Source organism: Dama dama, chromosome 23 (assembly GCF_033118175.1).
Source record: "Dama dama isolate Ldn47 chromosome 23, ASM3311817v1, whole genome shotgun sequence".
NCBI lineage: Eukaryota > Metazoa > Chordata > Mammalia > Artiodactyla > Cervidae > Dama > Dama dama.
The window spans coordinates 2,705,796-2,724,536 of NC_083703.1; the positions used below are offsets into that span (position 1 = coordinate 2,705,796).

Consider the following 18,741-nt stretch of genomic DNA (forward strand, 5'->3'; position numbering starts at 1 on the left):
TTAACAAAGTAATATTTTTCACTGCCTAGGCAAATGACTTCTGTGAATTTCTTATATGAAAAAGAACTTTTGTTTTGTTTTCTTTTTACTTAGTTATCACCATCATTAGGTTTTGATGCAAGTGGAAATTTACAATAAAATGAAAACAAATAGCATCAAGGATCACATACAATTCTGTGATAAGGTGATCTGTAATTCAGGCAATGTACTGCTTGAGGCTCATATCTTGATCTCCTACTCCAGTTGCTGCTGATGCCATTTGAGGAAAATACAGATGAAGAGAAAAATAAGTATCACTAGGCTAAAAAATTAAGACAATTACAAGAATATAAATAACAAATTTATAATGTATTGCAATACAAATAAATAGTATTTTTAGTATAAAGCTACATTTGCATGAAGAAGCTACATTTGCACTGCTTAGTAACAAATTATTAAAATACACTGAAACACGTTAAAGTTGCGAGTCACATATGTACAGTGTCCCAGTTCACACGAAGTTTCACTGAGAATAAGCCATCTGAAGGCCATGTGTCCTGATCTGAAACTATCAAAGGCCTTTCAAGCAAACCTCCTGGCTCAGGAAAGATGCTCAAAAAGCTGCCCCATCCAGATTGATCTGACTTGACTCCACTTTTGGTTTTCAAAATAAGCTATAATCTTCTAAAGGGGATCATAATGTAGACTGATATAAACAGATACTGAACAAGAAGGAACTTTTCTATTGGCACAGAAGATTTACATCACTATTTTCCCAAATGCTATTATTTGAAAGGATGGATGAACCACACATTTATAATACTGGCAGAAATAACACTTTAACACTGAGATAAAGGACATAAGGAAACTACTGATACACTTTAACAAAAGCACCAGTCTCCCCTTCCTTTTCTTACTTCATGCCAATTTAACGTTTTAGGCTAAAAGCTCAGGTATGTCTTATCATTTGTACCCTTCTTTGGACTCTTTAATGTTTCTCATTCTGTAAATCAGGCTTCCCTCTTAAAGGACTTGGTAATAAAAAGTTACATGCCAAGTACTTGCCTTAAAAGACACTTCTATCATCTACGCAAATCACACACACCCAAATCATGTAGAAATACCACAGCTATCAACAAGGATTTGGGCCCTAAGAGAGTCAAAATTTGGCTTTCTCCACTGGCAGTGTCAGCCTGACCAAAGCTTCTTGCTTTTTATCACAGTAGTAATTTCGGATTTCTTCTTGTAGTCAGAGAGGCTTGTGGCTAACTGGGATCTTGTGCCAAGATAAAGCAGTGGGTGTGTGCTCATGAGTGTCAAGCCATGCGAGTTGAATGAACCAGCTTCCCATCCATTCACACTTACAGTTTAAAGGGAAAGAAAGAAGTAGACTGCCTACATGTTGCTTCAGAATGAGAACTCTAAGCAAGCTGGGGTCGTTCGCCAAGAGATAAACAATAAAAGGAAGAAATCAAGGAAACAGTAACTGGAGGTTTCACTTTCCCTCTAACCAGTGAACAGGCATGCTGCTCTCACTTCTCACACAGAAGGCACTGCCCCCATTCCCAAATGAACAGTCTGTTTAATTTACCTAACTTTGATATTCTATAACTAAGTAACTGATACTGAAATACAGGGAGGTATGATAATTTATTTTTTGAATCAAAATCATATTTCTATGCACTTGACTTCTGGATTAAATATATTACCTACAGGAAAAACCTATCAAATCTTATTGAAATGTTAATCTAATTTTAAATTATTTTGAGTTGATATTTTCCTTTAGTTTTATATTCAGAAAGTACTTAAAATGAGCCTAAAAGTTGCAAGTGGAAAGAAATTAAATTCCATTGTGTACATCTTTCACCAGAATAAAAAAAAAAAAAAAAAAAAAAACCTGTAAAAACAGTCCCCATAGCAAATACTTCAACTTTTAATGAATCCACATCTCCAAACTGTTTTCTCCTCTTCCTCTATTTTTTTTTAAAGTATTGCTGAGAAAGAAAATTCAGTTTTATTATATAATTAAATACTATTAGAAGTCTAGCTGGAAATTGGCCTTACATTTATAAAAAGCCAAAGTAGATTTTATTTCTTCATTCTGTCTCCTTTAGTAAAATACTTCACTCACAGAAAAAGAATTATTTCAATATGGGGGAGGGGGATTGGGGGTAAGTATCATACAGAAAAGCCAAACTATGAAGACTTTCTTATTCCATACTGTTGAACTTGAATTATCTTTGAAAATTTTGTTTCAGCTGATTAGAAAAGAAAACAGAATCCAGTGCCAGGAGGGCAGGTTCAGCTTGTCTCTGCTCCAGAAAGGCTTCCTGGTGTCAGGGAGATGGGGCTGCCTCCCCGGAGGCACCACTGGTACTGGTGCTTCGGGTGAGGAGGTGTCAGAGCCCCAGATGGTGGGCGGGCAAGAAGTGAGCACAAGCCAAGGTTTTCCCAGCCTGTCAGTTCTGTGATGGCCTCAAACTTGAGGTTGTATTGCTGTCTAAAGAGAAAAATTATCGGCAACTCTTACTGTCATCACACTGGGGGATGAGACTATCAGGTGACTAAGTGGGAAAGATGAAAAATAACCAACTCTAACAACTGGACTCTGTCAGAATAAAAACTCCCTTTGTGTGAGGCTTGCAATAGGCTCATTCAGCCACATCAGGGCAGAGTTTCAGAACCTCCCCCTCCTCCAGTGAGCCCATGTTCAAAGTTAATACAAGGTAAGGGTTATCTAAACAGCAGATGGGAGTGTACTGCATATTTCTCCTTAAAGATGAAGAGTAACATGGAAACTTACATTACCATATGTGAACTAGACAGCCAAGGGAAATTTGCCATATGGCTCAGGAAACCCCAACAGGGGCTCTGAATCAACCTGGGGGTGGGATGGGGAGGGAGGTTCAAAAGGGAGGGGGTATGTGTGTACCTATGGCTGACTCATGTTGAGGTTTGACAGAAAACAGCAAAATTCTATAAAGCAATTATCCTTCAATAAAAAATAAACTAAAAAGAAAAAAAATGACAGAAGCTTTTTGAATTCCATAAACCTGTACTACTTATTATTCCATCTGGACTCGAGGGGTGTATGATAAACTTTAGACACCTTTCATAAGCTTGGAATCTAATATTCTGAATTTATTCTAAGACATAAATCAGATAGATGGGTGGATTTTTTAAAGGACATTGAGCCCCCTGGGTACTTTTAGCAGACTAAGCATTGAGATTTACAGGAATAAAATTCTTTACAAGATTAAGGAAAAAGCAAACGAAATCAAACCTTTCATTTTCAGATATACACTTTCGTTAGTTCTTTCAGCAAAAGCATATCAGTGAAGGAAAACCAGAAATGTTTCTTCAGTTATTATTAAACTGGTTCAAGAGTCAGGGAACCCCTTGAAATGGAAACAAAACAACACAGTATTCAAGTTTTCATCATAAGATTACCTTGCACTGGCAAGACGTAGGAGACTTCTGACTTCAATATTCTTCAATAAAAGAATATTGCTAAAGGAGCTTTTTGAAAAAAATTTAAAAAAGACTACATTTTGGCTAAAAACAACCAAAATCTCTCCTGTAAAACTGCTACTTCCTTTTGAATCTCCAAAGGTTACAACATTTTGTTTGAGACACTTGGTAGTCATGGCTTCATGGGCTGTGCTGCTTGATTATCTAAACCGTTAAGGCAAAATAAATATAGCTGATATCGAGCTGACTGCTGCCTGAGTCCTCTCACTGAAGAAGTATTGTTCAGAGGGTGGGGAGCCCACAGGCCCATGGTGGGAAAACTGGAAATGTTAAAGATAAGAAATTAAACACAAGAAGGGAGGCTGAGTTAGGAACATTTCCAAGCTTTTTTCTACAATAATCTCCAAGGCCCTCTCAACTTCTGTCTCTAAAAAGTACCCCTGTGTATGGTGCCTGATGTTTCTCACAGTTTGACAGAAATAAACACTCAAACAAGAGGAAGCAAGATGTCTGCTACACTCTGAGGGTGCTCAGCTTGCCCTGCGTTCACTTAAAGGGCATGCAGCCTTGGATGTGCCCGTAACAATGCTCCTGACACTGGGGACTGCCTTCTCTGGTCAGAGCTCTGTAGCCCGGAGTAAACAAACGTGTTCTCACCCCCGGCCCCAGACAGACCCTAGCACCATGTTTCTTTTTCTGTATCCTGATTGTCATGCCTGAAAGATTCTCCCTAACATACATGAGGCTTAATGCCATGAGACTAAATGGCTAAAGACTATTGTTCAAGAGAAGCTTGCTCATTCAAACAGAAAATAAGAATTTGGTTTAAACTGCAGACAAAAGGGGAAGTTAACATATTCTTTTGGTTTGTATTCCTTGAAACACTGTCCTCAGGCCGACGGTCCCTTGTCAGCATGCTGACTTCTGCGCTGTCTCAACGAGTCTCCCACCGCCTCTGTGGCAGCCGGGCGGGGCTGCTCCAGGCTGTCATCTCCCACCTCACCAGGCCCCTCGTCCTCCCGGGCCTCTCTCAGGGGCTCGGGGTCCTGGGCATCATTCTTCTCCTCATCCACACCAGCAGCCGGGCCGTCCTCCTCTTCTTCCTCTGCTTCCTCCTCGTAACCAAGGTCCTCTTTCTCATCCTCGTCATCTACAAGGTTGTCCTTGTTTTCTTCTTCATTTGAATCATCCTTTTCCTCCTCTACATCCTGCAACTGTTCAGTTATATGAACCTTCTCTGACCTGAGATTCTGCTCTGTGGAAGAAAGAGAGGGGTAACATTCTCTGATTAAACAATGGGCATTCAAAATGCTTTCACTAGTATGTAGAATCTAAAAAAATAAAACCAACAAACGAATATTATAAAACAGAAACAGACTCATACAAACCAGTGGCTTGTACAGACTCAACAAACTAGTGGTTACCAACTGGAGGGGCAAGAGACCAAACAGAGGGGCAAGAGAGGGGAAGGGGAAAAGAGATACAAGCTACTAGGTATAAAATCTACAAGATACAAGGATGTAATATTCAGCATAGGGATATAACCAGTATCATAACTTAAAATGGAGTATAACCTATAAAAGTAATGAATCAACTCTATTGAACACCTGAAACAAATACAACGTTGGACATCAACTATACTTCAATTTTAAAAAGGTCATTCAGTAGTCGATTGCATTTAGCTGTGAAATGAAACAATGGGGCATAGGATGGCTTTCTCTATCTTGAAACTATGTTACCACAAAGGACAGATCTCTGGATGGCATCCTAGCCCCATCCAGGGCATCTCCACCTCTCTCTGGAGACTCGCTGACCAAGCTGACTTGGGCACAGCCCAGGGGCATGGAGGGCAAAGTTTCCTCTGTGCTCTGTGTTAGGTAACTTGTAGAATGCTCAGTGAAACACTCACTGGTCATGGTGATTGGTTCAAACTCTGACTTAAGCAGAGCCAGTTGGAGTACTTTCCAGGAATTTTTGGCCAGAGTGAGGAGGAAAAGTTTTCTCTCTTTCTAGAGGGATTGTTAAACTGATAAAATGTGAGTTGGGGCTGTTGAAAGCCGCTGAATCAGCTTCACAGAGACAGAAACCTATCATCTTTGGGCTAAGCATGAAACCAGAACATCCTTGGATTTTTCAGCTTTGTAAACTAACGGATTTGTCTTTTTTCCTGTAGGTTACTTTAAACTGGGATTCTGTTACTTTTAAGAATTCTAAGGAATATAACTCGAATATATATAGTTTATAATTATATATGGAAGTCTGAAAGCCTTAAAAACTATAAGAATTAAAAAAGAATTATAAGCTCATTTAGTTAAACTCACATAAAATTCAACAATTACAAAGTCTCATGAGTCGGAGACCTGCTTGGCGGTCCAGTGGTTAGGACCCTGCACCTCCCCTTCAGGAAGTGCAGGTGCAATCCTCGTCAGGAAACTAAGATCCCACAGGACCAAGTATGGCCCAGAAAACAAACAGTCTTCCTGCAAACAACAGGAATAAAAGCATGGAAATCCAGGGGCATTTGGTCCCAGAAACAGTGTTCAGTAGTGAAAGGATTCGGGAAGACTGCTTTAAAGGGCTCAGGGCCATTATTGGTGAGTGCCAGCTCCCCTCCCACCTTGCTCAGCCCAGTTTGAATGAAGGAGAGCATGTCAACTGATTAATGAAGGGCATACAATTCAACGGAAAAAGTAATTGCCAAAATGAAATGTCCCTCAATGTAAGAGAGGAAATAAAGGAATGCTTGCTCAAATCTATCTAGAGAACACATTTCAAGGAATTTGGTAGTGGTTATGGTTTGTTCACCAGCAAACCACGGGGAAATTCACTATGAGCACAGAAAGGCATACCACAGACTTCTAAAGATACTCTATCTCATAAATTTGTCATACTTACCAGAATGTTCAGATAAATTTCTTGGAAGTGGCAAGTACAAACATTCTGATATTACTACCAAGACCTGGAGGGAAAACAGTGATTTAACAGTGAGTGACCAGGACATTCATTACCAAACAACCTTAAAGTTAGGCCTTGCTTCTATAACCAGATATTCATAGATAAATACAGAGCAATTGGTCAGAAGTCCTCAAAAAACAAGGCAAGGGTATAATTAAGAATTTTCTATTTTTCAAATGTGGATATAATGTTGGAATATACTACTAATTTCAAACAGAAGTCACAAAGTCAAATGTATACACACAGTCCACTAAAAAAGATGAATTAATAAGCAAGTATAAGAAAACAGACTCTATCAGCCAAGTCTGAAGTGATCCTTTAAAAAACCCTACTGTGACAAATGATACCACTCTAATGGCAGAAAGCAAAGAGGAACGAAAGAGCCTCTTGATGAGGGAAGATGGAGGAGGAGAGTAAAAGAGCCAGCTTAAAACCCCACATTCAGACAACTAAGACCCTGGCATCTGGCCCCTTTACTACACGGCAAATAGAAGGGGAAAAGGTGGAAGCAGTGACATATTTCCTCTTCTTGGCTCTAAAATCACTGAGGATGGTAACTGCAGCCATGGAATCAGAAGATGACTGCTTCTTGGCAGGGAAGCTATGACAAACCTAGATAATTGTGTTAAAAAGCAAAGACATCATTTTGCCAACAAAGGTCCAAAACCTCAAGGCTATGGTCTTTCCAGTAGTCATGTACTGATGTGAAAGCTGGACAATAAAGAAGGCAGAGCACTGAAGAATTGATGCTTTTGAAGTGTGGTGTTGGAGAAGACTCATGAGAGTCCCTTGGACGGCAAGGAGATCAAACCAGTCAGTCTTAAAAGGAAATCAACCCTGAACACTCTTTGGAAGGACTGATGCTGAAGCTGAAGCTCCAATACTTTGGCCACCCCATGCGAACAGCTGACTCACTGGAAAAGACCCTGATGCTGGGAAAGACTGAAGGCAAAAGGAGAAAAGGGCAACAGAGAATGAGATGGTTGGATAGCATCACTGAATCAATGGACATGAACTTGGGAAACTGTGGGAGATGGTGAGGGACAGGGAAGCCTAGCATGCTGTGGTCCATGGGGTCGTGTCGAGTCGGACCTGACTTGATGACTGAACAACAGTATGATAAGTAAAACGAGTCTGTATATGGGTTGTCCCTTACCAGTGGGAAACTCCTGATTATGTGGAAGAGTATTTCAGGGTGTAGAATTACTAAGAGTGCTGCAAGAAATTACTAGAAGTGCATTGGGAGGACCCTGAGGGATGGGGTGGGGAGGGAGGTGGGACGGAGGGTCAGGATGGGGAACACATGTACACCCATGGCTGATTCATGAGAATGTGTGGCAAAAACCACAATAGTGTAAAGTAATTAGCCTCCAATTAAAAAAAAAAGCAGTGGGACGATAATAATAATAATAAGAAGAAGAAATTACTAGAGGGACAAACTGTGAGAAAACACATCAATGATGTGAACTAGATCTTATTTTAAAGAGTGACTGACTGGCCTCATCCCCAACCTTGAGAGCAGCGTTGACTCACTTTCTACTTACTACTAATAAGCTGTTTCCCTTGATAAACTACAAGCTTCCTAGAGGAAGGCTCATTCTGGCTCATGTTCCACACCCAGACTGTGGGCTGCGGTGATGAAACTGATGGGACGACGTATGAAATGGGGCTGAGGCAGTCGGGGTCCCTCCTCCCTACACCCTCCGCACGGCCTCCACACCGTACCACGCAGCACAGAGACCAGCGCGGGAGGGAGCCGCCTGCTGAGCAGGGCTGCACGGGTCCTCCTGTACCGAACTAACTGCTGAGCTTCGCCTTCACCGTGAACAACTACCGAATCTTTAAAACAGGAACAATACTTCATAAATTTAAGGGGTTCAAAAATTTTAAAACTCCAGAGTCATGGTCCTTTTGATTCAATTTTATAAACATCAAATGGGTAACTCACTTTGACTATTACCACCTGCATATTCATTTATTACTTTGCTTAATATTTGGTTCATTACATTTAAGCTATCATGCTAAAATCTGGGGGGAAGGGTTCAGAAAAAGATAAAAAAGGAAATTGTAAAGCAATATGTAACAGGGAACTCATTAAAAAATGAAGAAAGCTCTTTGATAGATACTTCAGAGATACAGAGACGATAACCAGTTCTGGGGGTGGGGAAGGATCCAGAATGATTGCTTGAGAGAGGTGGCCTTTGGGGCCCTGGACATGGTTGGGAGAGAACGAGCACCACCAGCGGTCTGACTTGTGTAAGCAACACCAAGCTGCACACAGAGGCTCTTGGATCCAGTTGCTGTTCAGTTGCTCACTCATGTCCGACTCTGCGACCCCATGGACCACAGAATGCCAGGCCTCCCTGTCCTTCACTATCTCCCGGGGTTTACTCAAACTCATGTCCATTGAGTTGGTGATGCCATCCAGCCATCTCATCCTCTGTCATCCCCTTCTCCTCCTGCCATCAGTCTTTCCCAGCATCAGGGTCTTTTCCAATTGGTCAGCTCTTTGCATCAGCTGGCCAAAGTATTAAGAGCCTGGATCCAGAGAAATGCCTAAATGCCAGACAGAGGAAACCCAGGTGCAGGGCAGTGGGATGCACGAAGCACCGTGGGTTGGAGATGAGCAAGCTCCAAGCTGTTAAACTGATGTGAACAACATAGAGGAGAACACTTCCACCTGAAAAGACAGAGTCTGAAAGCCAAATGACAGCACATGCTTATAGGAGCCATTCACTGCACACACTGCTTTTCCTGATTTTCTTTTTCCTTTTTCCTTTCTTAATACCAACTGAAGCGGAAAGTTTCGGTTTGGTCACATTGCAAAGGAAAGAAGAAACACTTGCCAATAACAAATAACTGGCATTTACAACAGAGCTTGGAAGGGGGTAAGTCCCACCCGTGAGACACTTGGGCCATCTAAAGTGCTAGGTAAGGGGGCCTACAAGAGACTTACGGGACACCAGCCTCAACCCTGGGCAACTCACTTAACTGTTTTCTCACTTGCATTCTCTCAAAAGGACAAGTCTGGAGTCAGTCTACCAAAAAGGGCTGTTTCATGTCTCTAACACTACATAACTCCATTACACTGTCATCCTTCCCAGAAACTGGGAGGAAAATCCTCTCATTCCATCAGTTCAGGATCTATTTTCCAGTCTAAAGAACCACTCTCTCATGATGGGCCACTTTCCGAGCCACTAACCATGGCACTGTTTACAAACAGGGCCTATACAGGAATGGTACCCTCCTCTCCCTCTTCCCTCCAACAGTTAGATTTTCAGGTTTCAGCTTAGCAGACCAGGCATCTAAAAGAGGAGAGCAGACAGATTTTCCATCTTTCATGGAGAGTGAGAGCTACACTTCCTGATACTGGAGACCCTCTCTGTGGAAGCTCTGCACCGGGAAGCGGTCAGCAGCATATACTGGGTTGACCAAAAAAGTTCATTCGAGTTTTCCCACAAGATCTTGGGGAAAACCCAAATGAACTACTGGCCAACCCAATAGAAAAATGGTTCACCCAAGTTGCAAAATTCAGACAGTATCTACACCAACTGAAATGGAGACCAGATAAGAGAGGAAAACTTTGCTGCCCGTATATTCCATGGCTTTTCTGCCTGTCCACAGCTTCGCTGTTTTCCATCCTTCAAAGCACAGTTGCTGATGTCAGAAAGTGATGAGGCCAGAGTAATCTGATGTACACTTATGGGTCTTTCCCATATTGGTTTAAAATGCAAAATATATACTTGATTTCTAAAACTGAGTCCTTGGATTACATGTGAAAAATAACAATGCAAACTAATACAGCCACTATGGAGAAAACTGTGGAGATTCCTTAAAAAAAACTGGAAATAGAACTGCCACACAACCCAGCAATCCCACTGCTGGGCACACACACTGAGGAAACCAGAATTGAAAGAGACACGTGTACCCCAATTTTCATCACAGCACTATTTACAATAGCCAGGACATGGATGCAACCTAGATGTCCATCGGCTGACGAATGGAAAAGAAAGCTGTGGGTACATATATAAAATGGAATATTACTCAGCTATTAAAAAGAATGCATTTGAATCAGTTCTAATGAGGTGGATGAGACTGGACCCTATTATACAGAGTGAAGTAAGTCAGAAAGAAAAATACCAGTACAGTATATTAACACATATATATGGAATTTAGAAAAATGGTAACGATGACCCAATATGTGAGACAGCAAAAGAAACACAGATGTAAAGAAAGACTTTTGGACTTTGTGGGAGAAGGTGAGGGTGGGATGATTTGAGAGAAGAGCATTGAAGAGTGTTTATTACCATATGTGAAATAGATCGCCAGTCCAAGTTCGATGCATGAGACAGGGTGCTCAGGGCTGGTGCACTGGGATGACCCTGAGGGATGGGATGGGGAGGGAGGTGGAAGGGAGGGTCAGGATGGGGAACACATGTACACCCTTGGCTGATTCATGTCAATGTATGTCAAAAACCACTACAATACTGTAAAATAATTAGCCTCCAATTAAAATAAATTAATTAATTAACAAAAAAAAAATAACACTTGGTAAAATATTTCAACCATTACTAGGCTCAATAAAGACAGCAAATAAAAACCAAACTAGCAGTCTTGCTTTGACTTCCCATCTTTTAAAATTATGGGAAAAAAGGAAGATGTAATGGTGAGGCTTACGGGAAACAAAGACTTGATCAGGAAATCACTTCTCTATGGGAAATGTCATGCCCTTCCTGGCCAATGCGTATATTAACATTTCATGCAAAAGACTGGCACAATAAAGAACAGAAATGGTATGGGCCTAACAGAAGCAGAAGAAATTAAGAAGAGGTGGCAAGAATACACAGAACTATACAAAAAAGATCTTAATGACCCAGATAACCACAATGGTGTGATCACTCACCTAGAGCCAGACATCCTAGAATGCGAAGTCAAGAGGGCCTTAGGAAGCGTCACTACAAACATAGCTAGTGAAGGTGATGGAATTCCAGGTGAGCTATTTCAAATCCTAAAAGATGCTGTGAATGTGTTGCACTTAATATGCCAGCAAACTTGGAAAACTCAGCAGTGGCCACAGGACTGGAAACGGTCTGTTTTCATTCCAGTCCCTAAGAAAGGCAATGTCAAAGAATGTTCAAACTACCAGACAATTGTACTCATCTCACACACTAGCAAAGTAATGCCCAAAATTCTCCAAGCCAGCCTTCAACAGTACATGAACCGTGAACTTCCAGATGTTCAAGCTGGATTTAGAAAAGGCAGAGGAACCAGAGATCAAATTGCAGACATCCATTGGATCATTGAAAATGCAAGAGAATACCAGAAAAACATCTACTTCCCCTTTATTGATTACATCAAAGCCTTTGACTGTGTAGATCACAATAAACTATGGAAAATTCTTAAAGAGATGGGAATACCAGACCACCTGAACTACCTCCTGAGAAATCTGTATGCAGGTCAAGAAAGAACAGCTAGAACTGGACATGGAACAACAGACTGGCTCCAATTTGGGAAAGGAGTATGTCAAGGCTGTGTACTGTCACCCTGCTTATTTAATTTACATGCAGAGTACATCACATAAAATGTTGGGCTGGATGAAGCACAAGCTGAAATCAGGATTGCTGGGAGAAATATCAATAACCTCAGGTATGCAGATGACACCACCCTTACAGCAGAAAGCAAAGAAAAACTAAAGAGCTTTTTGATGAAAGTGAAAGAAGAGAGTGAAAAAGCTGGCTTGAAACTCAACATTCAAAAAACAAAGATCATGGCATCCAGTCCCATCAATTCATGGCAAATAGATGGAGAAACAATGGAAACGGTGACAAAGTTTATTTTCTTGGGCTCCAAAATCACTGCAGATGGTAACTGCAGCCATGAAATTAAAAGACGCTTGCTCCTTAGAAAAAAAAGCTATGACCAACCTAGACAGCATATTAAAAAGCAGAGACATTACTTTGCGGATAAAGGTCCTTCTAGTCAAAGCTATGGTTTTTCCAGTGGTCATGTATGGATGTGAGATTTGGACTATAAAGAAAACTGAGCACTGAAGAATTGATGCTTTTGAAGTGTGGTGTTGGAGAAGACTCTTGAGAGTCCCTTGGACTGCAAGGAGATCCAACCAGTCCATCCTAAAGGAGATCAGTCCTGGGTGTTCATTGGAAGGACTGATGCTGAAGCTGAAACTCCAATACTTTCACCATCTGACGTGAAGAACTGTCTCGTTAGAAAAGCCCCTGAAGCTGGGAAAGATTGAAGGCAGGAGAAGAAGGGGACGACAGAGGATGAGATGGTTGGATGGGCATGACTTGATGGGCATGAGTTTGAGTAAACTCCAGGAGTTTGTGATGGACAGGGAGGCCTGGTGCTCTGCAGTCCATGGGGTTGCAAAGAGTCAGACATGACTGAGCAACTGAACTGAACTGAACTGATGACTCACAGAAGGAAGGAGACCCACTGAGGCCACCGAGATCAAGCTTCTCATGACAACACCCCATGCCTTGCTTTCAGTCCCCAGTTAAAGGCAAAGGTGACAGGGATTAGTGAGCCTGAGACCTCATTGAAGGCAAAGCTTCTGTCACTTTCAACACACATTACAGGTGCAGAAAATGCACGTTGAGCAGAGATACATGCTTGCTGTTTTACGGAAATGTATTAATAGAGAACGTATGAATCTATTACTGCTTTGAAATTATTATTTCCTTAAATAACGTTCTCTTCCCAACTTCTTTAAAGAAACAGTATCACTTGGTCACTTGAATAGTCTAGAATCAACTCCCTTCTTCAGATCAAGTCTCTAATAACCTTCCTCCACTGATAATTTGATTCAGTTTCCAAATAAACTTAGGCCCAGACAGGCCTGACTTTTTCAACTTAAAGTCAATCTCAAAAATAAAATTCTAAAACTATTTATACTGAGAAGAGTTTTCAATGTTTGGACTTCCCTGGTGGCTCAGACGGTAAAACGTCTGCCTATAAAGAGGGAGACCCAGGTTCAATCCCTGGGTCGGGAAGGTCTCCTGGAGAAGGAAATGGCAACCCACTCCAGTATTCTTGCCTGGAAAATCCCATGGATGGAGGAACCTGGTAGGCTACAGTTCCTGGGGACACAAAGAGTCGGACACCACTGAGCGACTTCACTTTCACTTCCAATAGGCCCTTACTCAACTACATCCAGCATAACTCTATCTCAGAATCACCCAGGATCTCATACTGTTTCCCCTACAGAAGTCACACACTCATGCAGCTCCATAGTAGACAGCAGATGGGAGAAATACATTGATATCCACAAAGTTATATCCACAGTCAAATCATTTTAGGGCAGAGGACTAAGGACACATTAATTAGCAATAAGATTAATAGAGCAGAATGGAACATACCCAGGGCTACTGAATTACCCAGGACTACTTAAGTTCTATCCCTACCCATGAAGTTAACATCAGCAGTCAAATGATAAATACAAACCATAATATAAGGTAAGCATATTCATGGCAAAATAAAATCAAGCCTCCTGGGCACCCTGGAATATGACTTTGTAGCACCAAGTTATGGCTTGCTATAAAGGTGACTGCTAACATTTTCCTTATGTTTATTTTTTAAAAGACTATGCAAAAGACCTGAAATATAATACAAAATATAAGACTTTAAGACAATCTTACCTAGGGAGGAGGAGCTAAGATGGCAGAGGAATAGGACAGGGAGACCACTTTCTCCCCTACAAATTCATGGAAAGAACATTTGAATGCTGAGCAAACTCCACAAAACAACTTCTGATCGCTAGCAGAGGACATCAGGCACCCAGAAAAGCAGACCATTGTCTTCAAAAGGAGGTAGGACAAAACATAAAAGATAAAAAGAGTGACAAAAGAGCTAGGGATGGAGACCCGTCCCGGAAAGGGAGTCATAAGTTTCCAAACACCAGGAAACCCTCTCACTGGCGGGTCTGGGGGAAGTTTTCGAGTCTCGGAGGGCAACCTAACTGGGAGGAAAAATAAATAAAATTCACAGATTACATGCCTAGAAGCAACTCCCAGCAGAAAAGTACCCCCAGACGCTCGCATCTGCCACCAGCAAGTGGGGGCTGAACGGAGACAAGCGGGCGGCACTGCTTAGGGTAAGGACCGGGCCCGAATGCCCTGAGGGCACTCGGAGGGAGCTGACGTGAGACAGCAACTTAAACTGTGGGATAGCAAGAGAGAGAGAAAACTAACCAGCAAAAAGCGTGCTAACGGAACACACTGCCAGCTGTTCGCAGAACAAAAGAAAGACTGAGCAATTCCAGAGAAGAGCTAGCCTGCGGGCGGGCCAGCCCATCCCCCGCGGAGGCAGGAGGCAGAGGGGAGGGGAAAGGGGAAACTTGGCCCCAGAGACGGCACCCCCTACCAAACTGCAAACAGGCTTCCAGTTTCTAACCAAAGACTTCCTGAGATTCTGGATGGTTGACATCCGCTGGGAGGGTCGCAGCTAAAGACCAGCTCTCAAGTTCCTGGCTGCCTGAGCAGCTCCGGCCGGGGAAGGCACAAAACGCAGGCCCAACCGAGTCTGCGCTTTTGTGGAGTACTCGAAAACTGGAACCGCATGCAACACAGGGCCCACTCCCTAAAGAGCAGCCTGGAGCCTGAGCAGTGTAGACGGGGAAAGCACACACACCAGGAGCAGGGGCAAACCCAGTGTTGCCGGAACACTGCGAGTGCCCCCTCCACAGGCCAGTGACATTTGTCTGCAGCGCCCCTCCCTCCCCACAGCACCACTGAACAGCGAACCTAAACAAGAGACCACCTCCACCTGCCTGTGTCAGGGCGGAAATTAGACACTGAAGAGACCAGCAAACAGAAGCCAAATAAACAAAGGGAACTGCTTCAGAAGTGACAGGTGCAACAGATTAAAATGCCTGTAGTTAACACCGACTACACCGCAAGGGGCCTATGGATATCCAGAAGTGTAAGCTGGAACAAGGAGCTATCTGAAACTGAACCGAAGCCACACTGCCCGCAACAGCTCCAGAGAAATTCCTAGATATATTTTTACTGTTTTTTTGTAATTAAAAAAAAATTTTTCTTTTTGTTTTCTTTCTTTTGTTTTCTTTTAAAATTCCCTATTACTCCTCTATTACTCCTTAATTTTCATTTTCTTTTATGTTCTTTTAAAGTCCTCTATTACTCCTCAATTTTCATTTTCATATATTTTTATTATTTTTTAATTAAAATTTTTTTTCTTTAAAAAAATTTTTTTTCTTTCATTTTCTTTTAAAGTCCTCTATCACTCCTCTATTACTGCTTAATTTTCATTTTCATTTCACTATAACCTTTGAGGAACATACCTCAACATAATAAAAGCTATATATGACAAACCCACAGCAAACAGTATCCTCAATGGTGAAAAATTGAAAGAGTTCCCCCTAAAATCAGAAACAAGACAAGGGTGCCCACTCTCACCAGGACTATTCAACATAGTTTTGGAAGTGTTGGCCACAGCAATCAGAGCAGAAAAAGAAATAAAAGGAATCCATGGTGAAACAGATCACCAGCCCAGGTGGGATGCATGAGACAAGTGCTCCGGCCTGGTGCACTGGGAAGACCCAGAGGAATCGGGTGGAGAGGGAGGTGGGAGCGGGGATCGGGATGGGGAATATGTGTAAATCCATGGCTGATTCATATCAATGTATGACAAAACCCACTGAAATGTTGTGAAGTGATTGGCCTCCAACTAATTAAAAAAAAAAAAAAAAAAGGAATCCAGATAGGAAAAGAAGAAGTGAAACTCTCGCTGTTTGCAGATGACATGATCTTCTACATAGAAAACCCTAAAGACTCTACCAGAAAATTACTAGAGCTAATCAATGAATATAGTAAAGTTGCAGGATATAAAATTAACACACAGAAATCCCTTGCATTCCTATACATGGACAATGAGAAAACAGAAAGAGAAATTAAAGAAAAAATACCATTCACCATTGCAACAAAAAGAATAAAATACTTAGGAGTATATCTACCTAAAGAAACAAAAGACCTATACATAGAAAACTATAAAACACTGATGAAAGAAATCAAAGAGGACACAAACAGATGGAGAAATATACCATGTTCACGGATTGGAAGAATCAATATTGTCAAAATGGCTATTCTACCCAAAGCAATCTATAGATTCAATGCAATTCCTATCAAGCTACCAATGGTATTCATTACAGAACTAGAACAAATAATTTCACAATTTGTATGGAAATACAAAAAACCTCGAATAACCAAAGCAATTTTGAGAAAGAAGAATGGAACTGGAGGAGTCAACCTGCCTGACTTCAGGCTCTACTACAAAGCCACAGTCATCAAGACAGTATGGTACTGGCACAAAGACAGAAATATAGATCAATGGAACATAATAGAAAGCCCAGAGATAAATCCACGTACTTATGGACACCTTATCTTCAACAAAGGAGGCAAGAATATACAATGGAAAAAAGACAATCTCTTTAACAAGTGGTGCTGGGAAAACTGGTCAACCACTTGTAAAAGAATGAAATTAGAACACTTCCTAACACCATACACAAAAATAAACTCAAAATGGATTAAAGATCTAAATCTAAGACCAGAAACTATAAAACTCCTAGAGGAAAACATAGGCAAAACATTCTCCAACATAAATCACAGCAAGATCCTCTATGACCCACCTCCCAGAATATTGGAAATAAAAGCAAAAATAAACAAATGGGACCTAATGAACCTTAAAAGCTTTTGCACAACAAAGGAACCTATAAGCAAGGTGAAAAGACAGCCTTCAGAATGGGAGAAAATAATAGCAAATGAAGCAAAAGACAAAGGATTAATCTCGAAAATATACAAGCAACTCCTGAAGCTTAATTCCAGAAAAATAAATGACCCAATCAAAAAATGGGCCAAAGATCTAAACAGACATTTCTCCAAAGAAGACATACAGATGGCTAACAAACACATGTAAAGATGCTCAACATCACTCATTACCAAAGAAATGCAAATCAAAACCTCAATAAGGTACCATTACATGCCAGTCAGGATGGCTGCTATCCAAAAGTCTACAAGCAATAAATGCTGGAGAGGGTGTGGAGAAAAGGGAATCCTCTTACACTGTTGGTGGGAATGCAAACTAGTACAGCCACTATGGAGAACAGTGTGGAGATTCCTTAAAAAACTGGAAATAGAACTGCCATATGACCCAGCAATCCCACTCCTGGGCATACGCACCAAAGAAACCAGAATTGAAAGAGACACGTGTACCCCAATGTTCATGGCAGCACTGTTTATAATAGCCAGGACATGGAAGCAACCTAGATGCCCATCAGCAGACGAATGGATAAGAAAGCTGTGGTACATATACACAATGGAATATTAGTCAGCCATTAAAAATAATACATTTTAATCAGTTCTAATGAGATGGATTATACACAGTCCATTATACATGGATGATACAGAGTCCATTATACAGAGTGAAGTAAGCCAGAAAGATAAAGACCAATACAGTATAATAATGCATATATATGGAATTTAGAAAGATGGTAACGATAACTCTATATGCAAAACAGAAAAAGAGACACAGATGTATAAAACAGACTTTTGGACTCTATGGGAGAAGGCGAGGGTGGGATGATCTGAGAGAACAGCATCAAAACATGTATATTATCAAGTGTGAAACAGATCACCAATCCAAGTTGGATGCATGAGACAAGTGCTCGGGGCTGGTGCACTGGGATGACCCAGAGGGATGGGATAGGGAGGGAGGTGGGAGGGGGGTTCAGGATAGGGAACACATGTAAATCCATGGCTGATTCATGTCAACGTATGACAAAAACCACTACAATATTGTAAAGTAATTAGCCTCCAACTAATAAAAATAAATGGAAAAAAAAAAAAGACAATCTTACCTAAAGGGTTTTCCTTTTTCTATAAGTTTTTAGTCATCAATTCCTATCTATAATATAGTGTTTAAGGGCTATGTGATTAGTATATAGTATAATAACTTTTATGAACTTCTCGAATTTAAAAGCTCAAATTGATCGAGTAGGTAAACAAAAAGATTTCAAAAATATATAACCAAGAGAAAAACACACCCAAGCATTTACAGTTGCCCATATAATTAATTATAAAGTATAAAATTATTCCAAGCAGTATCTAAAACTCTGCGAAAAAAGTATACAGATACCTAATGGATAAGGATTTTCAAATCCAAAGAAAACATAGTGATGTGGTTTGCATCTCATTTTTTCACATAATAATGATTGTGATTTTTTTTTTTAATCCACATTATCTTACAAATCTACCTTGGGAAAACTGGAGTATATGCATAAGAAGCTGGTCACATTTAGATTTT

At 41.0% G+C, this 18,741-nt stretch overlaps 1 protein-coding gene across 1 annotated transcript in view; it reads right to left on the minus strand.

Annotated features, from left to right (window-relative positions):
* Positions 1–324: 324 nt before the first annotated feature.
* Positions 325–18,741, minus strand: part of TMX4 (thioredoxin related transmembrane protein 4) — a 65,724-nt gene continuing 47,307 nt past the window's right edge. Inside the window, exons 7-8 of the mRNA XM_061125922.1 lie at positions 6,346–6,409; positions 325–4,705 (exon numbers count right to left, since the gene is read on the minus strand). Coding sequence (XP_060981905.1) covers positions 4,341–4,705; positions 6,346–6,409 — 429 coding nt within the window. The 3' untranslated portion in view covers positions 325–4,340. The remainder of the gene's footprint in view (positions 4,706–6,345; positions 6,410–18,741) is intronic.